Raw genomic sequence first — 27,695 nt, 5'->3', positions numbered from 1 at the left:
ACCGGGGGCGAAGATTTAGTTTTTTAACCCCTGGCGGAGGAAGGGCAGATGCCCGAAGCTCACCTCACCTTGGCAGGGCCCGGGGGTCGTCCTGGTGCAAATCAGTGACGTGGTCCTAAAAATTAAAATGGGACCACGGGCCCTTCCCAGGATCGTCCACGCGGACCGCCTGAGACCTTACAAGGGTGACCTTACGCCCTCATGGATATGTCTTGCCGGAGGAGTCGGTGCTGGAACAGCCGCTCCCACAGAGGCGCAAGGCTCGCAGAGCCTTGCAACGAGTTCACGAGCCCAGTAGGGAGGGATGAGATCCCCTCCCCCCTGCAAATAAGGATTTGGGGACAGTGACAGACAGTGAATGTGTAGAGGGGACGTAGCTTAGCTACGTAGTGTTAAAAGGAATGTGCTGTAGTGTAAGGGATGATGTGGGAGCACGTCTCTCAGCAGCCTTACCATTTGAAGTGGGTTTTAAAGGGAGCACTGCGATAGTGTTTGATACCATTTTGTTTCAAGAAATCTGGAAACACAGTGTTGGTGAAATATGAAACATTATCACTCACCACACAATCAGGTAAACCATGAGTGGCACACTTGGCATGTAAACTCTCAACCAAGATTTCACTCAAACAGGATGATAAGGCAAAACATTCAATCCACTTTGAATGAGTATTAATTACAACCAAAAACATCTTCCCTAAGAATAGTCCAGCAAAATCGATGTGAATTCGAGACCATGGCCTATGAGGCCAGGATGACATGTGAAGTGGAGCCTCAGGTGAGTTTCAGGCAGTAGCCTGACACACGGAACAATGACGAACATAGCACTATCAGCTTTCTTCGATACCCGAACACCAATCATGGCTCCTGGCAATTGACTTCATGGTTACAATACTAGGATGTGATCCATGTAACTCAAAACACACCTTCTTTCAACCTTTGGGTGGTAAAATAACCTTGTTGCCCAACAGCAGATAACCAGAATGTAAGGACAGCTCATTTTTACGAGCAAGGTATGGTCTCAATTTTTCATTAAATGAATATGGTACGGTTGGCCATATGCCACTGATAACACATTGTTTGACCATAGATATGAGTTTTTAAAATTTTTTTATAATTTTGTTTAAATTTTGAAATCTGCAGTTTAAATTTGTAAATTTGGTTCAGGTTAAGAGATTCTCGAGGTTATCACATGTGTGGAAATTAAACAGTCATGAACACCTGTGTCTCCAGGCATTTAACAGCATTGCAATGTATTCAATGATTCATAGGTATGAAGATGAAGCATTCGATGACATGAGTGAGGAAAGTGAAAAAAAATTTGAGCCCTTTATTGTGAAGAAACTTTGTGGCCTGATCCAAGTCGAGGCATTGTTGAGCAGGCCAAACAAAATGGTGAATTAAGACCCCAAAAAACTGACAGAGGTCTGACTCAGGGCTGACCAAGGATGACGCCTTGATTAAGGATAATTAGATAAGGCCGTTAATGATCTTCAAAAGGGTTGTTCAAAGTAACCCAAACACCCAATTTTCACTCCTACGCTTCCTTGGATTTTCTTACTATGCATGCAAAGTTTTAGGCTACTCGGTTACATGGTTTTGGAATTATGGAGGAGACACACTGACACACTGACAGTTGTTACTATAGATTTGTGGCTGTTTGTGCTCTTCATGACATCCCTAAAAACAGACAGTTTCTTCTCTGGAATGATTTTCAATTTTGTTTGACTGCCAGACAGTCTCAAGTAATTCCTTCACCGTGCCGTGTGTATACGATACATGCTCGGTCGGGGACACTGTAGAATTTGCCAGGCCAAACAAAATGGTGAATTAAGACCGCCCAAAACTGACAGAGGACTCACTCAGGGCTGACCAAGGATGAAGCCTTGATAAAGGATAATTAAATAAGGCTGTTAATTATCTTCAAAGGGGTTGTTTAAATTTACCCAAACACCAAATTTTTATTCATGCACTACCTCGGAATTCCCTAAGTAAACATTTTACTTTTGTTGTGGGATTGTGATGGAACAACGTCAAAACATGTCATGATGCTAAACCATAAGAGGATCGTGGTGTCGTGTTGTGGAATCATAATGTGGTATCATTCGTACCTTGTTTGGTTGTTTTTTTTGAAATTTCATCACTCAATGTTTTTACAATTTAAAAAAATGTTTATTCCCTCCGCCACCGAAGGTGAAGGAGTTTATGTTTTCACCCCTTTCTGTCTGTTTGTTTGTTAGTGTGCAGGATATCTCACAAAGTTGTGGATGGATCCAGATTAAATTTTGTGCACAGGTTAGGTGTGTAACAAGGCCGAAGTGTTTAGATTTTGGTGAAGACCTGGATCCGGATCTGACTACGAGAATGTTTTTTAAGTGATTCTTCATCATTAAGAGAGAGGGCAAAAAACGATATATAGCAGGATATCTCAAAACGTTGTGGACAGATTCGGATGAAACTTGATGGACATGTTGTGTGTGTGTGTGTGTGTGTGTGTGTGTGTGTGTGTGTGTGTGTGTGTGTGTGTGTGTGTGTGTGTGTGTGTGTGTGTGTGTGTGTGTGTGTGTGTGTGTGTGTGTGTGTGTGTAAGGAAGAATTGATTCGATTTTGATGAAGATCCGAATCCGGATTCAGATACGCTAAGTTTTTTTGAGTGGTTCTTCACTATTGAGAGATTGGGATAAAAAGATATTTAGCACGATATCTCAAAAAGTTGTGGACGCATTCTGATGAAACTTGGTGGACCGGTTGGACGTGTGACAAGAATTAATTGTTTCGATTTCGGTGAAGATCTGAATCCGAATCCGGAAACGAGAATATTAAAAGTGATTCTTCACCATTGAGAGATGGGGCCAAAAACTATGCATAGCATGTTATCTCTAAAAGTTGTGAATGACTTGTGACGAAACGAGGTGTAAGAGTTGGTTAGGTGACAAGAACAAGCTGATTCAATTTTGGTGAAGGTCCAAATTCAGATCTGACCTATCAGTGGCATACAAAATTTAAAATGTCACTTTCGCCAAGTGTCACTCGATGAGTGATTTTTAAGTTTCCTTTTCCTGTGTATTTTATGCCATATTCTCTTGTACCATTTTACCACTAATTTTGAAACACCCATTACTTGTGATTGTTCTATGGGTAATGCTTACGTGTTCCCATGACTATTTATAACTACTGGATACACCTGTCGAAGCCTGGTGCAGGGATGGAATGCCGTTTGATAGAATGGCAGGGCCATGTTATATACAACAACACCAACAATCATGTGACAGTTAGCCTTGAAGAACTGCCCATTAGAAAACTATGACTTCATCCGGCATTGTGAAAACTTCGACAAAAGTCTACCTTCGGCTTGGCCAACAGAGTAAAAGTTGGAAGGACATACATTTCAATGCTCTGAGCAGAATTGTAAGACGTTAATTATGCCTATTAAGTTTGGTGATGCTGAGATGAGATTCCAATCGTGACAGACACAATTACAAACAAAGGGACAACCAAGTGGTATTATTTGCAGAGATTCTGTAAAAAAAAATTCTAATATGGACACAAAGAGGACAATTGGACCATCCAGATCATATGACATTTCCAGATGCGACATTCAACTGTTTAAAGACTGAAGTACAACAAAAGTCAAACTATTTGTTACTTGGGGGAAAAAAAAAATTTGGCCAAGTATGTTAATCTGTACCGTTTGTCACATGATTTTTGACTGCAGTTTTGAAGCAATCGTTCTGAACTGTTTTTGTGTATGAAGGTGATTGGCCAAGGACAGCAACACTTAATTTGCTGTTCTTGGACAAATCCGGATCCGGATCCGAGAATTTTTCAATTGATTATTTACCATTGAGAAGTGGGGCCAAAAATGAAACATAGCACAATATCTCAAAAGACAATGGATTGATTCGGATAAAACTTGGTGGACAGGTTGGGTGTGTGACAATGACTAATTGATTCGATTTTAGTGAAGATACGAAATAAGATTCTGATCTGAGAATTTTAAAAAGTGATTCTTCACGATTATGTCTGGTGTTGGCTTAATGGTTTGGGTGGTGGGCTTTGGATCCGAAGGTCCTGAGCTCAAATCCCGCTCAGCTGTTGAATTAATACCAGGTGGGGTTGACTCGACCTGTTATCCTTCTGAGGTCGGCAAGATGAGTGCCAGCTTGCTGGTATCCTGTGTAGGAGTGGCGACCCGTCCAGGATTGTGCTCACTAGCCAAGGAGACTGCTTCGGCAGCACCAACGCTCTGCACCAGTGTGACAACTCCTCATTTTCATAAATGCCAAGGTGAGCCAATGAAAAAAGCCAAGAATTCACAAGGTTTTGGAAAAGCGATGATAATAGAAAACCTATACGCCAAAAAAACTTATAGAAAACCAAGACACCAAGGAGAACCGAATATCCAAGATCTTGTGAAAAAAAGCCAAGGAGTGGTCACACTGCTCTGCACAGAGTGCGGTCCCAATCTCCTCTCCTCCTTCACTATAGAGAGATCGGGCCAAGAACGATATATAGCACACTATCTCAAAAGGTTATGGATAGATTCAGACGAAACTTGATGGACAGGTTGGGAATGCCACCAGCAAGAAGTGGTTCAATTCTGGTGAAGATCCAAATCCAGATCTGAAGGTTGTGGAAGGATTCGGAAAAAGTTGTGTTGTCGATGGATTCAGACGAAACTTGGTGGACAGGTTGGGTGTGTGATAAGGATAAATCATCGGATTGGGTAAGACCCCTTAGGCTCTTTCGACCCGTTAAACCCATTATGGCTCTAAAACCCGATAAACCCCTTCACACCGCCAAGACTCCATAAACCATTTAGAATATTTGACTCCGTAAAATCCCGACCGAGTGCCATTCCGTTTCGCCAAGTGTCACTCTATGAGTGATTTTTTTTTAATTTTGCTTTTACAGGGTATTAGGCTCATTGAGGAGCTGCCATACAAATCAAGCCTGGTGTTGGCGCAGTGGTTAGGGCAGCGGCCAACGGCTTGGGACCCAAAAAGGTCCTGAATTCAAGCCCCGTTGGGCCACTGAATTGATATATATATATATATATATATATATATATATATATATATATATATATATATATATATATATATATATATATATATATATATATATATATATATATTGTTGCGGTTGAGGAAATTCGCAAACCACCATTCAGGTCCCGTAGGTGAGATATCTCTGTAAGTACATGTGTAGTTAGCCCCAAACCCGTTGTTTAGAGGGAATAAATGTGATTCATTCGGGCTGCGACCCTTTAAGTTAGCCGTTTTTCTGTTCTATCTTTATTTTGAACCAACCACGTCTCAACCACCATCACACAACAACCACCAACCACAACTCCGCTTCAAAACAACAACAACACCAACAGCCACGACCTTTACCTTCACAACTCGCTCCCACAAACATCGCATCACCGCCATTCCAAACGTCACCATGGCCATGGACCACCACTTTAAACCCTCCACCACCTTCGCCTCTCCTTCTGCGGCCATTCCCGCACCACTTGTGGGCACCGAGCGTCAGGCTGTCCTGGCCTCGTGCGGGACGCGCGCTGAGCCGCGGGTGCAAAGTCCGGCCTTTCCGAGGAGAATTCGGATCAGGAATGATACACGCCCATTTCTGATCCGTCCAATCAGCAAGCGCGGGGCGGTTTGGCCCCGCCTCCAGGCGCGTCGGAGTAGAATCAAGATATGCAAATTCGAGGATCAGGTGAGACTCACGCCCCTTTTTCTCCGTCCAATGGGCGAGCGTGGCTCCACCCCCGAGCTCGTTCTGAGCCAGAAATTTCATATGGGTTCTCCTGCCGGACTATAAAGCACCGAGCGCGGGGCGAATTTAGTGAGTTCGAGGCAGTCAGTTTTTGAGAAGAGTCAAGGCAAGTTTGAGAAGAGTCAAGTCGGGTCTGGAGAGGAGAAGTCTGTCGGGGCTCGCAGTCTGTCGGGGTTCGGAGTCTGTCGGGGAGCTGCAGAGAGAGGAAGCCTGGAGCGCGGTCGAGGTGGTTTGCTGCAGTCGGCCGAGGTGAATTGCGGAGGAGGCCGAGTGACTCGGGTCCGAGGCAAGGAAGACGGCAGTCGGTGACGAGCTCGCAGTGGAGTCGCTCGTCGCGGGACCCAAGCGGGCCAGCTGTCCTCTTTCCCCAGAGCATCAACAATTCCCCCCTTTTTTCCCCTCGCGCTGAGATAGTGCGAAAATAGGGCCCCGTTCCCACCCCACTCCAAGCAGTGCCAACGAAACCCGCGAAGGAGCGCGGAGTCGGGGCGCCGCCGCGCCGCCACATTTGCGGCTCATCACAAAGACACGGGTAGGATCCACCCGGTCTCGCGGCCCACAGGCCCCGTCTGCCCCCTTGTCTTTGAGGGTGGCCCTTTTCTTTTGCTTTTGAGTAAATGTGTTGTCGGCGCTGTCTGTAAATAAAACTGTGTAAGTGTTGCCGTGTGCACGCGTAGTCGTTAGTAGATCTGCATTGTTGTGTTTCTTTTGTTACATCTGCTTTTGGTGCATAATTGTTGTAATTGCATATGTGTGCTCTCCGTGTGCCCCGGAATAAATGTGCCTCATGTTGAACTGTTTCCCCGTTTCGCTTCGTCTTTTCTTTAATTGAATCTCCATCTTGCTTCAGGTAAAGGGTTGGTAGTGGGCTTAATACGCCCGATAATTAATCGGAACCGTCGAGGCCGACGATAACACCACTCGGTTATCCCGATAGTACGGAATGGGTCGCTTAAGTGGCCCATGCCCGGAGTCGACCTGCGGCGAGGTGCGATCGCCCGGTCTACCCTCCGCGTGGGTACTTAGGTAGGTCGAATTTGGCGAACAACCCTATCCCACGCGGGGGGCCGATTGGCATGATCGTGGTGAGGCCGAAAGGCCCACCCGTGACTAGCTCCCGGCATTAGTCCGAGAGGGTCACGACAGAATTGTCCGTCCGGTGGGCGACGTGCCGCGATTCGAGTTACGTGGCCGTTCGCATGCTGGTGGGCGCGAATTCGCAACAATATATATATATATATATATATATATATATATATATATATATATATATATGTGTTTGTGTATATGTATGTATGTATATGTATATATATATATATATATATATATATATATATATATATATATATATATGTATATGTATATATGTATATATATATATATATATATATATATATATATATATATATATATATATATATATATATATATATATATATATATATATATATATATATATATATATATATATATATATATATATATATATATATATATATATATATATATATATATATATATATATATATATATATATATATATATATATATATATATATATATATATATATATATATATATATATATATATATATATGTATATATATATATATATATATATATATATATATATATATATATATATATATATATATATATATATATATATATATATATATATATATATATATATATATATATATACACATACATATACACAAACACATATATATATATATATATATATATATATATATATATATATATATATATATATATATATACATATATACAAACACATATATATATATATATATATATATATATATATATATATATATATATATATATATATATATATATATACATATACACAAACACACATATATATATATATATATATATATATGTGTGTTTGTATATATATATATATATATATATATATATATATATATATATATATATATATATATATATATATATATATATATGTATATATACACAAGCACACATATATATATATATATATATATATATATATATATATATATATATATATATATATATATATATATATATATAACAAGTCGTATAACACCAGGGGGTTGACTCGGCCTATCATCCTTCCGAGGTCGGCGAAATGAGTACCAGTGTACTGGGCCCGGTGTATGCCCCGGTTAGAATAGGTGTATCATATCTTTGAGTGTTGTAAGAGGCGACCAGGGTTGCGTCAGGAAGGGCATCCGGCATAAAAACCTATGCCAAATCATTATGCGGACAACAAAACGAATTTCCATACCGGATCGGTCGAGGTCCGGGTTACCAACGACCGCCACCGGTACCGGCGGTCAGCAGGGTACCAGTGGAAATTGTGCTACTGCTGGGCGAAGGAGGAGAAGGAGACGGGAAGGCGAGTCTGGAGGCATTGGGAGAGCGGGAAGGGTAGAAGTGTGGAGGTGAGAGTTGGAACTCTGAATGTTGGGACGATGACTGCAAAAGGGCGAGAGTTGGCTGATATGATGGAGAGAAGAAAGGTGGACATACTGTGTGTATAAGAAACCAAGTGGATGGGGAGTAAGGCTCGGAGCATTGGAGGTGATTTCAAACTGTTCGACCATGGTGTGGATGGGAGGAGAAATGGTGTCGGGGTAATCCTGAAGGAAGATTATGTCAAGAGGGTATTGGAGGTGAGGAGAGTGTCTGACTGAGTGATGAGTGTGAAGTTGGAAATTGAAGGGGTGATGATGAATGTCATCAGTGCATATGCCCTGCATATGAGGTGTGAGATGGAATATAAAGAAGATTTCTGGAGGGAGTTAGATGAAGTGGTGGAGAGTGTATCCAAGGATGAAAGAGTGGTGATTGGAGCAGATTTCAATGGGCATGTTGGTGAAGAGAATAGAGAGGATGAGAAGGTGATGGGTCGGTACAGTCTCAACGACAGGAATGTGGAAGGGCAAATGGTGGTAAAGTTTGCAAAAAGAATGGAAATGGCAGTGGTAAATACGTATTTCAAGAAGAAGGAGGAACACAGGGTGACGTACAAGAGTGGAGGAAAGTGCACACAGATGGATTACATCTTAAGCAGGAGATGCAACCTGAAAGAGATTAGAGACTGTAAGGTGGTGGCAGGGGAGAGTGTAGCTCGACAGCATCGATTGGTGGTCTGTAGGATGATTTGGAGGTGAGGTTGAGGAAGAGAGTGAGGGCTAAACCAAGGACTAGATGGTGGAAGCTGAAGGAGGAAGACTGTTGCGTGGAATTCAGGGAGGAGGCGAGACAAGTGTTGGATGGTGGTAAAGATGGGTGGGATGATTGGGCAACTACAGCAGAAGTGGTGAGCGAGATAGCTAGGAACTTACTTGGTGTGACATCTGGACAGTGGAAGGAAGATAAGCAGACTTGGTGGTGGAACGAGGAAGTACAGGAAAGTATAAGGAAGAAGGGGTTGGCGAAAAGAAAGTGGGATCGTCAGAGAGATGAAGAAAGTAGGCAGGAGTACAAGGAGTGGCGGTGAAAGGCAAAGAAAGAGGTGGCAAAGCCGAAGAAAAAGGCATATGGCGAGCTGTATGAGAAGTTGGATACAAAAGAATTTGGAAAAGGATTTATACCGATTGGCAAGACAGAGGGGCCGAGCTGGGAAGGATGTGCTGCAGGTTAGGGTGAAAAAGGACGTAAATGGGAATGTGCTGACGAGCGAGGAGAGTGTGTTGAGGTGGATGGAGTACTTTGAGGAGCTGATGAATGAAGAAAATGAGAGACAGAGAAGGTTGGAAGAGGTGGAGATAGTGAATCAGGAAGTGGGATGGATCAGCAAGGATGAAGTGAGGACTGCTATGAAGAAGATGAAAAGTGGAAAGGCGGTTGGCCCAGATGACACACCAGTGGAGGCATGGAAGTGCTTAGGAGAGATGGCAGTTGTGTTTTTAACCAGATTGTTTAATAAAATCTTGGAAAGTGAGAGGATGCCAGAGGAGTGGAGATCAAGTTTTCTGGTTCCGATTTTCAAGAACAAGGGTGATGAGCAGAGCTGTGGAAATTACAGAGGGATAAAGTTGTTAAGCCACACCATGAAGTTGTGGGAAAGAGGAGTGGAAGGTAGGTTGAGAAGAGAGGTGACGATTTGTGAGCAGCAATATGGGTTTATGCCAGGAAAGAGCACCACTGATGCGATGTTTGCTTTGAGAATGTTGATGGAGAAGTATAGGGAAGGCCAGAAGGAGTTACATTGTGTGTTTGTGGATTTAGAGAAAGCTTATTATAGGGTGCCAAGAGAGGAGTTGTGGCATTGTATGAGGAAGTCGGCAGTGGTGGAGAAGTATGTGAGGATGGTGCAGGATATGTATGAGGACAGTGTGACAGCGGTGAGGTGTGCGGTAGGAATGACGGACCGGTTTAAGGTAAAAGTGGGATTGCACCAAGGATCGACTCTGAGCCCTTTCCTGTTTGCATTGGTGATGGACAGGTTGACGGACGAGATCAGACTGGAGTCTCCATGGACTATGATGTTCGCGGATGACATCATGATCTGTAGGGAGAGTAGGGAGCAGGCTGAGGCGAGCCTCGAGAGGTGGAGGTACGCACTGGAGAGAAGGGGAATGAGTCAGTCGGAGTAAGACGGAGTACATGTGCGTAAATGAGAGGGAGGGTGGTGGTGTGGTGCGGTTGCAAGGAGTTGAGGTGGGGAAGGTGGATGGGTTTAACTACTTGGGATCAACTGTCCAAAGTAACGGAGAGTGTGGTAGAGAAGTGAAAAAGAGAGTGCAGGCAGGATGGAGTGGGTGGAGAAGAGTTGCAGGAGTGATTTGTGACAGAAGGGTAGCTGCAAGAGTTAAGGTGAAAGTATATAAGACGGTAGTGAGACCAGCTATGTTGTATGGTTTGGAGGCGGTGGCGCTAACAAAAAGGCAGGAAGCGGAGCTGGAGGTGGCAGAGTTAAAGATGCTGCGATTCTCGTTGGGAGTGACAAGGATGGACAGGATAAGGAATGAGTATATTAGAGGGACTGCACAGGTAGGACGGTTTGGAGACCAAGTGAGAGAGGCGAGATTGAGATGGTTTGGACATGTGCACAGGAGGGAAGCGGAGTATATCGGGAGAAGGATGTTGAAGATGGAGCCGCCAGGCAGGAGGAGAAGAGGAAGGCCAAAGAAGAGGTTCATGGATGCGGTGAGGGCGGACATGCGGGTGGTTGGAGTGGCAATGGAAGATGTGGAGGATAGAGCGAAATGGAGATGGTTGATCCGCTGTGGCGACCCCTAACGGGAGCAGCCGGAAGAAGAAGAAGAAGAAGAAGAAGAAGAAGAAGAAGAAGAAGAAGAAGAAGAAGAAGAAGAAGAAGAAGAAGAAGAAGAAGAAGAAGAAGAAGAAGCGTCTTGGGCTCATTTTCGGAGTTGTCACACAAATCACACAAATGTATGCAGACAAAGATATTAGACAACGTTGGGCTTCATTTCAGACAAACCACACAATGAAGTGTAGCCTGTAACCATGGGGGAATTGTAACTTCCTGGTGCACTCTACATGCCAGCAACGCTAAGGTGTGATGTCACTCCTGGCTTCACGTTGGAGGGGCCATTGAGAATAAATCTCGCCCACACTTTCCCCCTCCCTTTTACCCCCATCGGATGCCTACCTCCGGGGTTTGTCGGTGATCTATCTTCGAAATGCTGAGTATCAGGCGAGGAAGCAGGAAGTACCATTTTGAGGGTCTTTAGTATGACTCGTCCAGATTCAGAATCAAACCACTGACGTCCCAACTCCGAGCGGATTCTTCAACCACAATGCCACGAAGTCAAATAAATAGTGAGATTATAATGGATGGACATGAGATTGAGAGATTATAGTGACATTGAAATGGATCGTTTGATTAAAGGACAGACTAGTACGTGAACATTTGCGGTTTTAACAAAGTCCTTATGTACGGTAACGATGCGCAACATGCTAATGATGGGACACATAGCTTCCTCATTTTGTTGTTTAAGGTCATTCAAAATTTCGACCACTTGTGAGACTAAGTGACCACCCCACTCATAAACGACCTGAGTTATTTGTAAATATGTGGGATTTCATGTGCACCATTTCCCAACTATATTTTATACATTTTATAATACAAATCTCTTACAATGTGAATCCCCAAATTTTCCGTGTTTTTTTCCCCACCTACATTTCTCGTTTGTAAAGACTTGCCCTTTAATATGTCTTGAACCTTTTGTCATAAATTGTCCCTTGTGGACCACGTGGCCGTTGGGGTAATTTGCTGATCCGGTTAGTGCGTAGTTGCGGTGTCGCTGGTTCGTTATGGATCATTCATATTCGGATTTTGTAGTGGCGCGCAGGAGTACTGTACTCTTTAACGGCAGAAAACTTAGTGAAAGAAAGAAAAAAAAATTAAATACTGTAAATAACATCGTATATTTTGGCGAAATATAATTGCTCATAGTGACTTACTGAATTATCACAGTGTGAAGGAAAAAATAGTTGACCACAAAATGGAAATCTTTCTTCAAAAGTGAGAGGTTTCAAGTGAGGTTTGTTTCTGCGTTCAGCAGTGTTGACTCCTCATTTTGGAATTTCTTGCTTTTCCTACGCACTTTATAACCTCACTAAATCAAGCAACTATCTTTTACTCATAACCGCTCTGTCGATAATACACTAATATTATCCACGATAAAGCTTGGTGTACCTATACTGTATGCAAACCTCCCAAGGAACTTGAGTCATTTAATGAAGCGCTGATATTTGAAACATTTCATCGACTTCGTTGTGAGTCAAGTATTTTCAGAAGTATCTGAAATAAATGTGACCACATGTTGGTGAAGAGCCTTCATTATGAAGATTGAGTGAAGTGGATGATTATGTCATCTGAAATATACAGTACTTTATAAGTGGCTGCCAGGATAGCCTCGGCCCTAGAGGTATGTGCACTGGCCTTTGACCTGTCTTGCCTAGGTTCTAATCTGGAGCCAGTTATAAACTTTTATCCTGGTATTTCTCATGCAGGGTGATTCATCAATGTGTGTGTGTTCCTCGGAAATGGGCGTCCCATCTGCTGGCATTAGTTGGTGGACGTTCAAGATCCCACGGTGTCCTACATGAAGAGTAGGCGAGCTATTCTCACTTCATACCCTGGCTGACTTCTGGGAAGAGAACGCCAAACCAACCAATTTCACCCGTGCCAATTGAGACTGCTTTGCAAGGACCGACGTTCTGCCAAGACCGGTTGCTACCATACATTTGATCGATTAATACCGTTGTTGAAACTGAGGCCATCAGATTGTTTTGCAAGTTTGAATTTAGTCTTGTTGTTAAATCGACTACAAATGAAGTAAGTTTTCATGGGGAAACAAACTTTCACTTCTTCCCTTGTAACAACGGAATCATGAATGACGTCATGGTTTGTGAGGACCTCACCATCACAGTTTGATTGAAATTGGCCCTTGTGGATGACGAGGTTGTATCTTGCAATATAATACATGGTTCAGTCGATATATTTTTTATTTTTTTTGCTTTTCTGTTTGGTCTGGTCACATTCTTGTGAAAAACGAATTATATAGTGTTTGATTTAAAATTTAAAGTAAACATTCTTCCATAAGATCATAATAGTCATCATCATCAATGTACCATAGTCTTTCCATAGGTTTGTTCTGTGGAAGCAGTCTCTTCGTAAGGATTATGCTGATGGTGTCCTATTGCCCTCCAGCAGTCAGTTCAGGGGTTCGGTGATAACTCGGTGCCTCCATGAAAGACGCCGAGGGATCGTTAACGTCCCACAATGACCTGTGCTGGCAGAGGGTAGTCCGGCTCAAGGTCCATCTGAGGGACGGCACACACATTGATGTCTCATCCTGAATACGGACCACCAGGAGGACAGTTTATAGCTGGCTGGAGACTCAAACCCAGGGTGTGCAACACAAAGGGTAATGGTGCTTACCCCAAAAGATAACAGTTCACAATTCAATTTTATATTCTACCTTATTTTTCCTTCTCAACACTGTCATCCTATATGTCCATCTTCTTCATTCGGATTTTATTTCATCCTCCCTTTTTAGGCCTCAATCCCTATCTCCAGCCCTTTGCTTATCCTAAATCCTCTGTCCATCATTTCTTTCCTTTTCCCGGGTCATTTTAAAAATATATTTTTATTTTTACTTCAGGAAACATTCCGTCCCCCTCTTGCTCCCCACAACTCCCTTTTCCTCCCGAATTCCCCAATAAAAATGATATCAAAAACTTTTCTTTCTACACTTTGCTCATTGCACAATGTTGCATACAGGTTAAGTTTTTGACCTTTGCGGTCAACTTCCTTTCTTCGCTGCTACTCGTATTATTTGAGTAAAATAGTTTTGGATCACAACCTTTAACAACAGTTGATATCATGATTCTAACGTTGATCTCACCAGGTCCAGAGCACTTTTGACAACTTTCTCTTTTTTGGCACAAACATTGTCACTGTTCACAGTTTATTGAATTTTACTATAATGTTCCACAAGTCTTGCGGAATTGCAGAGTATATCGTGAGTAATATGCCTGATGACCGGTAGTAAAACAGCTTTGCATGTGATTGCTGAGACATGTTGTAGACGTGCCCTCCATACCAGAGCATCAATTATACTGAAGGAGTTTCAATTGATGAGACAGCACCTGGGCAACAGTGGACAGGTCACATAAAAACATGGTCTCATATGTACTGCGATGTAAACGGCAAGCAGGGCAAACAAAATTAGAACCTGGCCTTTCTTTCATTTATTTAAATAACAAACAAGCAAATCAATTAATTAATTAATTAATTCCCGTTTCATGTGGGACAGTCAAGTTTGCAGGAAAGGTCATGGCTGATGGTGAGGTTATATGCACCATCATCATTGGTTATTATATGCACCATTTCACAACTTCATCTATTTATGTAACAAGTGAGTAAATATCAGAGGTCGTCTCTCTTTTGCTCTGATGAAGGGGAACGCCCGGAACATCAGTCTCTCCTTGCTTCCCGTGGCGGCAGCATACCTCATCAACGTCCATATTTCATGAGTTATCTTGTGTCTTCTTTTTCATTTGCCTGACAGTTGATAAGATTAAGTGATTAAGGTATGATCTTTCTCTTCAATAACCTAGTCCTCTTTTGGAGGAAGTGTAAGCACGCAGAAGACAGAAGAGGTGATCAGTAAGTTGGTGGCCTTATGTAAAAGTCATGAATAAACGAAATCGTTGAAAGTGTCAATAATTTAATTTCAATTTTTCAACATGTTCCATTTGAAATTTAAGGTTTTTACTTTTTAAATGAACAATCATCCTCAGGGTCTCACCCATGGAAATGATGGGGGAGACGATACGGACTCCACCTGGTGCGTACAGGGGGTGCGAGATTGGGGGATTAGTGGACGCATCCGCATCCCAATCCCTACATTGGATTAAGATTTTGATTTGTATTTTTTTTCCCCCAATTTTTCTTCAACAATCATTAATTTTGTAATTCGGGAAGCCCTTTTAAAGCCCCCCTCCCTCATACACTAAAACATATCTCAGAAATGGTTGTGTTCATCAAGTGACTGGTAAATTTTAATTTGAGAAAAAGTTAAACTCACATGAGTTGATTCTTCCATTGTAAACCCATATATTCACATGCATAGTTAAATGCATCACATAAATCAAATCATTCAACTCGTGAATATATTGGTTATTCGATCCATCAGGACCGTAGTCTGCACAGAGCGTCGGTGCTGCCAAAGCAGTCTCCTGGGCTATTGTGCACAATCCTGGACGGGTCACCACTCCGACGCAGGATACTCCAATGGCTCGATCATCCCAAAAAGCTGGTACTCGTTTTGCCGACACGCTGAGTCAACCCCACCTGGTATTAATTCAACAGCCGAGTGGGATTTGATCTCAGAACACTCGTATCCCAAGCCCACCACCCCAACCATTAAGCCCACACCAGGCATATGGGTTATTAGTCTGCAATAATTGCACCCAGAAGCTCAGTTATGATGGAAATGCCTTCGAATAGGAAAGATAATTTATTAATGAGCTATTTATTATTTATTTCTATGCAACTTATGGCTGCTTGGCTGCATCATTTTTTCTGTGGCCACTGATGTTATTCTGTGCCCACTGTTACCAGCACACTGGTACTCATTGTGCCAACCTCTGGAAGGATAACATGCTGTCAGCCCATCCTGCTATTAATTCAACACCCCAGCAATGGCTTGAACTCAAGACCCTACGATCTAAAAACCAGCCACCTTAACCGTGAAGCCCACACCAGGCCTGTATTGGCTATGATGGGAATTCAATGCTTTCTAATGGGAAGGTTAATAAATAATTTAAGTCATTGGTTAGTCTGGATTTTTCATTCGTTTTAAAGTTTGTCGCAGCATTTGAGTTGGGGTGTTTTGATCTTAAAAGGAAAAATGTAATGGTTATCAACTCCAAATTATGGATCAGTTGGAAGCTGTTCCCTTTTATTCTCCAAAAGAGCGAGGCTCATGGAACTGGAAGAGCAAGGCTAGATTGACAGTGAGCTTGTAGGGCAACAATTGAGCACAGTCAGGATGGGGTCAACAGGATAAACTTACAGGAAAGAGAGGACGGAGGGACAATGACAAGGGGAAGGAACACTGAAATCAGAAAGCAAGAGGGTTGGGTTAGGAAGGGTTAATGGGGGTAATAAAGATCGTGGGTCAGGATGGAGGATGACATGAGTTGGTGGTGCACTGCCTGCTTGAGAGTTAAGGTGTGTGGTCAGTCTAGACTACGTTTAACCAGTTGGGGTTACTGGAAGAATGTGTACATCATCGAGATGCTGGAGAGGATCGGATGACAGACCAGAGGGAACAATGTTGGAGAATAAACTGTATAAAACAGAGACCACAAACCTGTCTGGAATGTGAAAGCAACAGACCATGTGCTTCTGCCTCATCACAGAAGAGTATAATTTTGAGAAGTTTAAATTCCACAGAATTCAGGAGAGACAGCTGTCTTGCTGGGGTGCCTGCTCATAGTGTAGAGCAACACTCCATTGAGCGATGGCCAAAGGCCTTGTAGACTGAGTAGCTCTGATTTTCCAAGAAAAGACTTTGATCGTTTGTTGGAGATGCCCAATATGTGGCTGCCTTTGGAGGCCAGCTTTGTTATGTGGTTATCCTCGGAAAGGTCATGGCTGATGGTGAGGCCTAGAAGTTCAAGAGACTGAACCTTTGCCAGTGAATGACCAAGAAAATAGATGGGTAGGTTCATGCTGCTCACAGACAGGGGTGAAAACACAACCTCCTCGATCTTCAGTGGTGGAGGTACTGAATGATTTCCCTTATTAGGAACTTAAACTCAGGATTAGGCCATTAAACTCATCAAGTCTGTGAAATGGTTGCTAACCCCTGATGGTTTGGCTGTGCTCTATCTTTTTTTAAATGAAGAGCATCAAGCAATAAATCAGCACATTCTGTGGTACCACCTGGCTGGGGCCAGCTTTGAACCACCAACCTCCCAGACTGAGAGCAGATACTCTATAACCATTGTACCACTGAGTAGGTGGGGGATGTCACCCCCATGATTGGTCTCCTCCTGTGTCTGTTTCCTTCTACCCTTTCTTTGTACCATGTAAAATTAATTGGCATAGCAATGCCATAAGCATGGATATGGCAAGCTCAGAAGAAAGCCGCGATTGAAGTTGTTTTTTGGATCCAGAATATCATCGCTCATGGTCGAGCAAGGTGATGGATCATGGAAGGGTGGGGAAGCAACTGGATGCAAACAAACATGTGGAAGAATGAATGAGAAAGGAGAAGAGAGAAGGATAAGAGGAGAGAGTTTTAACCTGCAAATTACAGAGGTGGGTTAGGGAAGAGTAGAAAAAAAAATAAGGGTAAGTATATGGGAATGGGATGACATCAGATGGTGAACTGCCTGCCAACTTGAAGCTGTGGAGGGAAGAGTGGGATTGAAGTGATTCAGCAATGCGGTTCCACGAGTTAACTTTTTATCTGCAGTTTACAATGGAAGAATCAACTCATGTGAATTTAACTATGCATCACATCATTAGATATTTTTCAATTTTTGAGACTTTATCAGTAAACCCTACGCCAAACGAAGATGTCGAGAGATAAATTAAGGGAGAATCTATGTATTACGTAGGCAAATATGACAGAATTTATGACATCCTCTCCCTCCACATTCCCTTGTGATGCCTGCACCAGTCTGTATCCCCTCCTTTAATCCCGAACTTAAAGTACGAGGAGTTCTGCTTCGATACTTTGAAAAAAAAATTGTGTTGAAAAAGAATGGACATTATTTAAATGCAGTGCAGTGAAGTAACAAACAAATGTAAGAGAATTAGCACTTTAAGGAACCTGCACATTATTACAGTGAGATATTTCTAAGCATATAACCAAAGAGCAACATGTTTATTCCTCAAGGGAAGTAACTGGAAGTCATCAAACATCACTTCCATCCACAAGAAGTGTACAAAAACAGACCAAACCAACTATAGACCAATGAGCTTGCTTTTAATTACAAGAAAAGCTAGGGAATCCATCACTCTCTCTGCCACTAAAGGTGGACAGAAGTTATGTTTTCACACCTGTCTGTTTGTCTGTGAGTTGGATATCTCAAAAAGTTGTGGACGGATTCAGACGAAACTTGGTGGACGGGTTGGCTGTGTGACAAGGACAAAATTATTTGATTTTGGATCAGATATGAATCTGGATCCGGCCTATCAGTGAGATACAAAACGTAAACTGTTCAGCCTTACAGAGGTATGCACTCTACCGAGTGCCGTTATACAGAGTGAGCCACAATGTGTTGCCACCCCTTGTAAAAATTGTTACATTGCCTCTGTGTGCAGTGTTCATTCGTTTTCTTCTTCCCTTTTTTTCAGATTGAGTGAACGTAACCATGGGTGATACAAACAATTACTCCATTGAACAATGGATTGTTGTCAGTGTCTGAGTTCATGACAAAATTATTCTCAAAATTATTCTCTGTGATGACAACGATGGAGCACAAACGGATCCACTGGACACTAAAGGCTTGTGTCATGTGATGTAAAATGTATAATAAAGTAAGAGTATGTCCTGCATATGTATATGTGGTATAACCAGTAGAACCCTTCAGTGTTGTAACTTGTCAGCTAAAAAAGTAAAAATAAATAAATAATAAAATAAAAGGCGATGTCAATTTTTGCAAGGGGTGACAATACATTCTGGCCACCCTGTAGATGATTTAGTGCAAATATGGATAGTTATGCCAATTATTTGTCTAACCACCATCAGGGAAACAGAATAGTACACTGACACACAATGGGCTACTCTTTTGGAAAGACACGTTGAAATCTTTCACATCCACCAATAAATAGTGGTTTTGTGGTGGGCTCGGTAAAAACATTTTTCATTGTCGTGGATTCGATTCCCACGGCTGTTCAGTGCAAATGATCCTGCGATGGAGAGGAAACCTGTCCAGAATTGGTTCTCATCCCCGGAAATGTTCATGACTTGCCATGAGTGATCTGATATCCTGGCAAGAATATGGGATCACCAAAAGCATGACCACAACACAGACAGGACAGCTTGCTTAATGAGTGTGAATAGCTATGGCCTGTAGCATTTCCACTGTTTCAGGGTAAGACCATGTCCATGTCAATAAGGGGATTTTAAGCCCGTTACTATTTGCTTCCAATATGTCGTGAAGTGCAATGCCATTTCTAAATTGGCTTCAGATTAAAGCTCCCAGAATGCATCAGTGAAGTACCAATGAACCCTGAAACTTTCCTCTGTGCTAAGGAAAGGGACCAGGAAATGATTGTGAATTGTAAAGTGATGGTGTACACAGTTGTTTTTGGGGCTTTTTTCCCCTTGTTCAAGCAGTGCAATACCTTGTTTGATTTCTCTCAGCCAATTTTGTCAAGACAAGAGAAATAGATCTCAACATGCCATTACCATGGACCACTCTGTAAACGAAGCAGTGTGCAATGGTCTCAGTCTCAGCCATGGATTTGCACATGTTTATACTTTATATTATCACAGATTTTTACAGGGCTGATTTTACTTTAATGGCTTCATCAGCAGGACAAAAACGTTCAATGAAATGTTGATGAAAAAAACATCCCTTCGAGGTGATGGATACTTAGAATCGAGTGCAAGCGTGCGAGAGGCAAAAATCTTTCCAAACAAAGAGGGAGACATATCAAGCACACCGAGGGCCAGAGAGGGGTTATGAGAACACCATCTGGCTGAAGACAAATTTCCATTCATATGAACCTTCGCAAATACTTCCAGAGTGACCAACCTTTTGGGAAATCGACACAAGGATTGTTAAAGGGCTATATATACATACGAGCAGGGTATGCTTCCACATTGTAGGCAATAACAATAACCTGCTTCCCTAATGTCTCAGGTTGCTCACCTGCATTTGTGGGTTTTTTTTCATTTATATTTTTCATGTATTACTGAAATATATATATATACATATATATATATATATACATATATATATATATATATATATATATATATATATATATGTATATATATATATATATATATATATATATATATATATATATATATATATATATATATATATATATATATATATATATATATATATATATATATATATATATATATATATATATATATACACACATACATACACATACATACACATACATACACATGAGCCTGGTTTTGGCGCAGTGGTTAGGGCAACGGCTTGGAATCCAAAAGGTCCTGAGTTCAAGCCCCGTTGGGCCACTGAATAAATACACCAGGGGGTTGACTCAGCCTGTCATCCTTCTGAGGGCGGCGAAATGAGTACCAGTGTACTGGGCCGGTGTATACCCCGGTTAAAATAAGTGTACCATATCCCTGTGTTGTAAGAGGCGACCAGGATTGCGTCAGGAAGGGCATCCGGCGTAAAACATGTGGCGGATCATACGGATGATCCACTGTGGCGACCCCTAAAGGGAGCAGCCGAAAGAAGAAGATATACATACATACGTATACATACCGAGACACCAGCTTGTCACTCAGGGGGATTAATCCCTGTTTGTCCTCGGTCGAGGCGGACCTGGGGCCACCGCTCACAATTAACGTTGTGGTACGATGGGTTGTTTTAAAACCACGAACGCCACCCAGTCAACCACGAGTTACAGTGTCCACCCTCTAATTATTCCGTTTAACTGGAGGTAATGTGGTTACCTGAGCGGGGAGCACGCCCTTGGCAAAGCATCAATATTATCTGATTACATTTTAACTCGGGTGGCTGAGTGTTTTAACCGCTGGTGCTTGCCGACAATTTTTGTTAAATCTGTGGTAATTACCTCCCAGTCTATCTCGGTTCGGACAATGCTAGACCAATGAAGGAAAGGACAAACACGGACAGGTTGGAAATCGGCAAATAATTTATTGATAATAAAATAAATAAATAAAAATACCTTTTTATTTTCTGAGGTAAATGAAGAATGAATTTCAAAGCAAAATCAATCAAAATGCCAGGAAAGAGACAAAGAGCAGAAGCTTAACGGGGGTTGACTTACGTACAGCTAAACACAGTCAAGGGTACCCAACGGATCATTCAGGGGGAGGGGAAAGAATCGTCACGCTCACCAGAAAGTCGTCCGTGAAGCGAAAACGTCCTGAGAATCCGTGCGTGCGTGTCACGTGCGTCGCCAGCACCCAGCTTTGTCGTGCAGCCTCTCGCGGGGCAGCCATGAACGCCAGTCGAAGTCTGGAGGGCACCGAGATCGTCCGTCTCGGGTTTAGACGCTGGTGTTGTTGTTGACCGACCCATGCCTCACTTGTTGGCGGCGCTGCTCACACTCACACACGCACCACTTGCTCGCTTGCCGAAGCACTGGGAAGGACGAATTATTTCGTCTGGGCTGGTCAGACACCCGCTTCTTTCGCTTTTTCTCCTCACGCTTTTCTCTCCTCACGCTTTTCTCTCCTCACGCTTTTCTCTCCTCACACTTTTCTCTCCTCACACTTTTCTCTCCTCTTTTCTCGCTTCACGCTTTTCTCCTCACGCTTTTCTCTTCACACTTTTCTCTCCTCTTTTCTCCTCACGGTTTTCTCACGATTTTTTTCTGCTCAGAACGTACCTCTCATTCATTTTTATATCTCCGGGCCGTCTCCGCCGGTGCCGTCCGCCCCAAGCTCACCCCGCCCCACTGGCGCACGGTTACCTTGACGACCCATGCGCTCCAAAAAAGGCGGGCGTCGGAGTTCACGAAAGAATGCCGCTGTGGAAAAATGAGGGCGGGCTTCAGAGCTCGTGAAAGAAATGTGTGTGAACTTGTCTGTTATAAAAAAGAGCTTCCCATAAGAGAGGGGATCTATCCTTTACCCTTCTCAACGCATCACATTTAATATCCCATTAGACAAGGGGACGGAGCTAATCTGAACATGCATTTAAGGAAATAACTGTCTGAGGACCTGGATGTGTGGACGCATTCATCAGACCGGATTCTGAAATCTGTAACATTATAAATGTATGTGTACGTGTGTATATATATATATATATATATATATTTATATATATATATATATATATATATATATATATATATATATATATATATATATATATATATATATTTATATATGTTGGGTGTCTACGAAGATCAAATTGATTCCATTGGGTGAAGATCCGGATCCGGATCAGAGAATTTTTTTTTTAATTTTTACTGACAAACTGAAGGTGGATGGAAGAATCGTTTTCATCCCTGTCTGTCTGTGAGCACGATATCTCAAAGTGTTGTGGACGGTTTTGGATGAAACTTTGCAGACAAGTTGCGTGCGTGACAAGGACAAATTGATTCAATTTTGGTGAGGATCTGTATTCGGATTCGGATACGAATTTTTTTTTTTAATTTTGTGAGTGATATTTCACCATTGAGAGAGAGGACCAAAAATGATATGAAGCATGACATCTCAAAAAGTTGTGGATGGATTGTGACAAAACTTTGTTGATTAAATATGACAAAACTAGAACGGGCACTCATAGAGCGCATACCTTTGCCGCCATTACTTTTTTTTTCTTGGTATGAGTGTGGGGAACTGGTTTGATGCTGGTTTCATGCAAATCGAATAAGAATTGACTGAGTTATGCCGAAAACCGCATATTTTTCAAGGACGTGACCCCCCCCCACGACATTTTACCCCAACCGGTGACATGTGTTATGACGTCATTGTGTCACAAGATTGGGCATTAAATTCTGAACATTTTGGTGCTGGGTTCATGTAAAGCGGACAAGAATTGACCGCGTTATGACAAAAACCGCATATTTTTCAAGGTCGTGACCCCCCCTGACCTTTGACCCCTAACCGGTAACAAGAGTATGGGCGTCATTGTGTCATATTGCATATCACAAGATGAGGCGTTGAATTATGAACATTTTGGCGTTAGTTGCATGCAAATTGAATAAAAATTGACCGTGTTATCGTAAAAAGATGATTTTGACCTTTTCGTGACCTTGACCTTGACCTTTGACCCGAACGATCCCAAAATCTAATCGAATGCTTCCTGGCTAATAACCAATCATCCCACCAAATTTCATGCAATTCGGTTTAATACTTTTTGAGTTATACGAATCACAAGATTACAAATAAATAAATAAATAAATAAATAAATAAATACACGCCGACCAAAACATAACCTTTCGCAGAATGCGAAGGTAATGATGAGCATAGGATGAATGTATGACAAAAAGAACAAGCCAAGTTGAGCTCGATTCAGCTCCAGATGCAGGTCCGTCCTATCAGTGGGATACTAAAGGTAAACTGTTCAGTCTGTTGGAGGTATGCGCCCCACCAATGCCATTGTAGTTTCATATGCAGCACTTGGCAACTGGGTAGCATCAGTTTTGGGGGCAAGGCTCTGCCGCTGATGTAATGCCTCCTGTAGGTTCGAGCAAGAATCTGTAATTTTTCATGGTGCTGGGGATACTTCACTTACTCTTCGTGAAGGACACCGTGTGATGTTTAACGTCCACCAATTATTTCCGGCAGACGGGACACCCATTTTGTTGTCCATCCAAGGGACGCCACACACTCTGATGCCTCACCCTGCACGTGAAACACCGGAATGACAGTTTTTATCTGGGCAGACATTCAAACCCAGGCTAGACAGCTCAGAGGTGAGTACGCATAGTGGATTTCCCTCAAGGTTGCTCACTCTTGAAGTATTTTCGAGAGTCCATATTGAATGAAAATTTGGCACCGGCCTTTCACAGCAGGCGGTGTCCATCCTCTGACAAAAATGGGGCGTTGACCCTGGAGTGACTGCATTCTTCTTATTAAGCAATGGATCTTATGGCACGTTTACCTCCACAGGAATTTGGGTGGGAAAATAAAGCCAAACAGAAGGCTTTTCATGTTCGCTTTTAACCGGCATGTGAAACACCATAACCAACTGTATATCAAAATAACCCAAACTGGCCTTTGCATCATTATCCATTGAGTGTTTCACAAGAGTAGACCTTAAAGGTGATTTATTTTTACTCATATTAGGAGAGTGTCGTGTTCACCACTTTTATTCATTCACTTCTTTCTCGATAACCGTCGTCGTGGTACCACCATTAGGCTCAATTTCAAAATACATAGTTCACTCCAAATGGGACGTCGACAGGGGATGGGAGGGGTTGGAGGGAGGGTGGGGAAATGGGGTGAGGTTGGGAAGGCTTGTCCTCATCTACAAACTCGAAAGGAATGCAGTATATGGCCAGAGTAATAATTGGACTTCACTGGTAATCATCACTGGAAACATTAAATACCTTCAAAGAATGTTTGAAATGAAGGTATGATGTTGATATATTTAAGGTGTAATTGTGGATAATGTGTAATAGAAATTAATGCAATATTAGGAATGCAATGGAAAAGTATAATAGTCATGAATCTTTTATCTGAAAAGTATGATCCTGACAAGGCACAAGCCACCGTGCTTCGTTCTGGATCTGACATTACAATTACTACTACGACTACTCCTACTTTTTAACATCCCCCAAGCAATTTCACCGTCGTGTGGAGTCGGTGGAGATGCCAAAATAAACTGAACATTGGATAGAATTTGCGGAGATCGCAGAATGTCGAAGACCTTCGGTGCTCTTCGAGGACAACCAGTTAATATATCGAAAGTTGATCCGATTGTTGCGGCTCGCTGTGGTTTTTTGCCTTGTTGCACTTTCCGGGCGAAGTTTCCCAACTGTATTCTCAGCCATCTCGAAGATGAAGAGTTAATATAACTGTAATAACGTCGACGTGCCTGGACAATGCTGGTGCGCGTTTTCCGAATTTCGGTGCTCGCGAGCGACCATCCCCTCCCACCCAGTTTTCCTCCCGCCATCGCCCTTTCCCTACTTACTTCCCCTTCCATCAGCTTCCAGAATCATTCTGTGCGACCACAGGATTTCTTGGGGCTTTATTCATCGTCTTGCAGATCCCAACGGCTTTGCGGCACAACAGTTCCGAAGTACACCCACATATCTTGAGAGATTGTCAACCTACTGCATGCGTGCAGCTGCTTTCATTTACAGCTGGAGGTGAAGTTTGAAGTCCGTGTGCACGTTTTACTCATGTAAATGAACATTCTATTTTACTCTTCGTTTTTGATTCATTTTGCGTGTTTAACGTGAAACTGTCAACCCTCAGAGACTGATGATTGCTATTGACTCTTCATTTTATCATTTCTCACTTCACATCCTCACATGAAGAACTACACCAGATGAATAGAGTAGATTACACAGTTCGGTGAATTTCCCAGTTATTTACGTGGAGGCAGCAGTATCTTACTATGTTGAGTATCTCCCAGCAGAATGTGGAGTATCTCCGTTATCAGTATCTTCCAGCAGTATTTCAAGGATTGGCCTTGAAAGGCGTATTTACGTCACGCAAGCTTCCTTACAGTCAATTGGGGAATCCCTGAAATTTCGATGAAAAATACTAACACTGGGTAAAATAGGGTGAAATATGGGTAAAATCGTAATAGGGTAAAATATTGTCAAATAGGTAAATCCATGGGTAAAATAGGCTGGCCTGTCTTAGTTTTCCCATCTGATGCTCTATACAGGGTGTCCATAAAGTCCTTGTGCAACTTTGAACTTTGACAACTTGGAATGCACACAAGATATAAAAACAAACTATAAATGGCACAAGAAAACATGTCATATACTTTTATAAAATCTAGAGTTCAATTCTTTTGATATTTAAACATAACTGCGCTTGGCCGTGATACATTTTTTCAATCCGATTTTCTAATTCTCTAAAAAATATTCTCGAGTTGCTGCTCAGTGACGTCATTAATTACATTTATGATTCCAGCTTTGTTTCTCCAAAGAAGGGGGCTTTGATGAGTAAGCAGTAGTTTTTACCTGGCCACATCAAAAGATGTCCAATGTTGATAGGTCAGGAAAACGAGGTGGCCAAACAAGTGGTCCACATGTACAGATCCACTTCTCTGGGAAATGAACATCCAAAAACTCTCGCACACCTCAAGCAAAGTAGCAAAAAGCACCGTCTTGCTTGAGGAATGTGCTGTCTAAAAGGTTCAAATCGACGTAGGTTCATGGATGAAGAAATTGTGTGGCATTTGCATGGACCTCGTTCAAATGATTCCTGGACAGCTGCTGTGGCTTCCTCACTGATTTGTCGCCTTCTGGAACGTGGTTTGTCATTCACTAAACCCATTTCTTTAAACTTATTCATCCATTTCTTCATCGAATTCCTGTGTGGTGCATATTTCTTGTAATGAGTGGTGAATTTTTTTTTACACAGTTTACCTTTTCTTATAATGTCACCATCTCCTATAAGTTAATGATTTGAAAAGAATGAAACATTATTGAAGCATAGAAAATTGAACTGTATTCCATTAAAACATTATGAATGATGCTTTCATGCAACATTTACAGTTTGTTTATATCACGTGCACATCAAATGTTATAAAAGTTTAAATTTGCATATAGACTTTATGGACAGCCTGTATTTTCCAATATTATCCATTTTTTCTCTCTTTCCCCACTCATTCTCCCAAACTCCCCTCCACTACTTTCTCTCTTACTTTTTTCAATTTTAATTTTGTAAATTATACCCCCCCCCCCCGCTCCATCGCCCTTAGCAAGCACAGTAGGAAGCAAGACCAAAATTTTTTTTTTTAAACTATGACTTATTGCAAAAAATTGCTTAAAAAGAACCAAAATGGACTATCCTTGAGTTCATAAGTGCAGTGTTGTCCAAGTGGGGGCTACACAGGTATAATTACAAGGGCACTTGATAAAACGCATACTTCCACCAGGCTGATTTGTTTACGTTTTGTATCGCACTGATAAGCTGGATCTGGATTCGGACCTGCACTAAAATCTAATATGCTTGTTCTTGTCACGCAACCAACTCATCCAACAAGTTTAGTTCGAATCCGTCCATAACTTTTTGAGATATCGTGCTGTTTCTAAGTTTAGCCCTATCACTGGTGAAGATACTGGTGAAGAATCACTTCAAAAAATTATCAGATGTGGATTCGGATCTTCACCAAAATCGAATCAATTCTTCCTTGTTACATACCCAACCTACCCATGAAGTTTTTTCGAAATCCGTCCAGAACTTTTTGAGATATTTTATTCACAAACAGACAAACAAACAAATTTTAAAAATCACTCACAGAAGTGACATTTGTCAAAACAGAACAAAGTAGAACAGCACTCGGTGGAGGGCATACCTCTGCCAGATTGAACAGTTCACGTTTTTTATCCCACTGATGGGCTGGCTGTATCTGAACCAAAATCTAATCTGCTTGTTCTTGTCACCTAACCAACTCATCCACCTAGTTTTGTCATAACTCGTCCACAACTTTTTGAAATATCATGATATATATATATATATATATATATATATATATATATATATATATATATATATATATATATATATATA

At 41.8% G+C, this 27,695-nt stretch overlaps 1 protein-coding gene across 1 annotated transcript in view; it reads right to left on the bottom strand.

Annotated features, from left to right (window-relative positions):
• The window catches only part of LOC147032150 (fos-related antigen 2-like), a 90,716-nt gene extending 68,529 nt beyond the window's left edge, over window positions 1-22,187 (bottom strand). The window contains exon 1 of the mRNA XM_085869497.1: window positions 21,381-22,187. Within this exon, the coding sequence (XP_085725623.1) occupies window positions 21,381-21,485 (105 nt within the window). The 5' untranslated portion in view covers window positions 21,486-22,187. The remainder of the gene's footprint in view (window positions 1-21,380) is intronic.
• Between the last annotated feature and the right edge of the window lie 5,508 nt (window positions 22,188-27,695).

Source organism: Eptatretus burgeri, chromosome 2 (genome assembly GCF_056783735.1).
Source record: "Eptatretus burgeri isolate ZD-2024b chromosome 2, Ebu_testis_v1, whole genome shotgun sequence".
In the NCBI taxonomy this organism is placed as follows: domain Eukaryota; kingdom Metazoa; phylum Chordata; class Myxini; order Myxiniformes; family Myxinidae; genus Eptatretus; species Eptatretus burgeri.
Note: the sequence above shows the minus strand (reverse complement) of the source record. Positions and strands in the feature narration are given on the sequence as shown.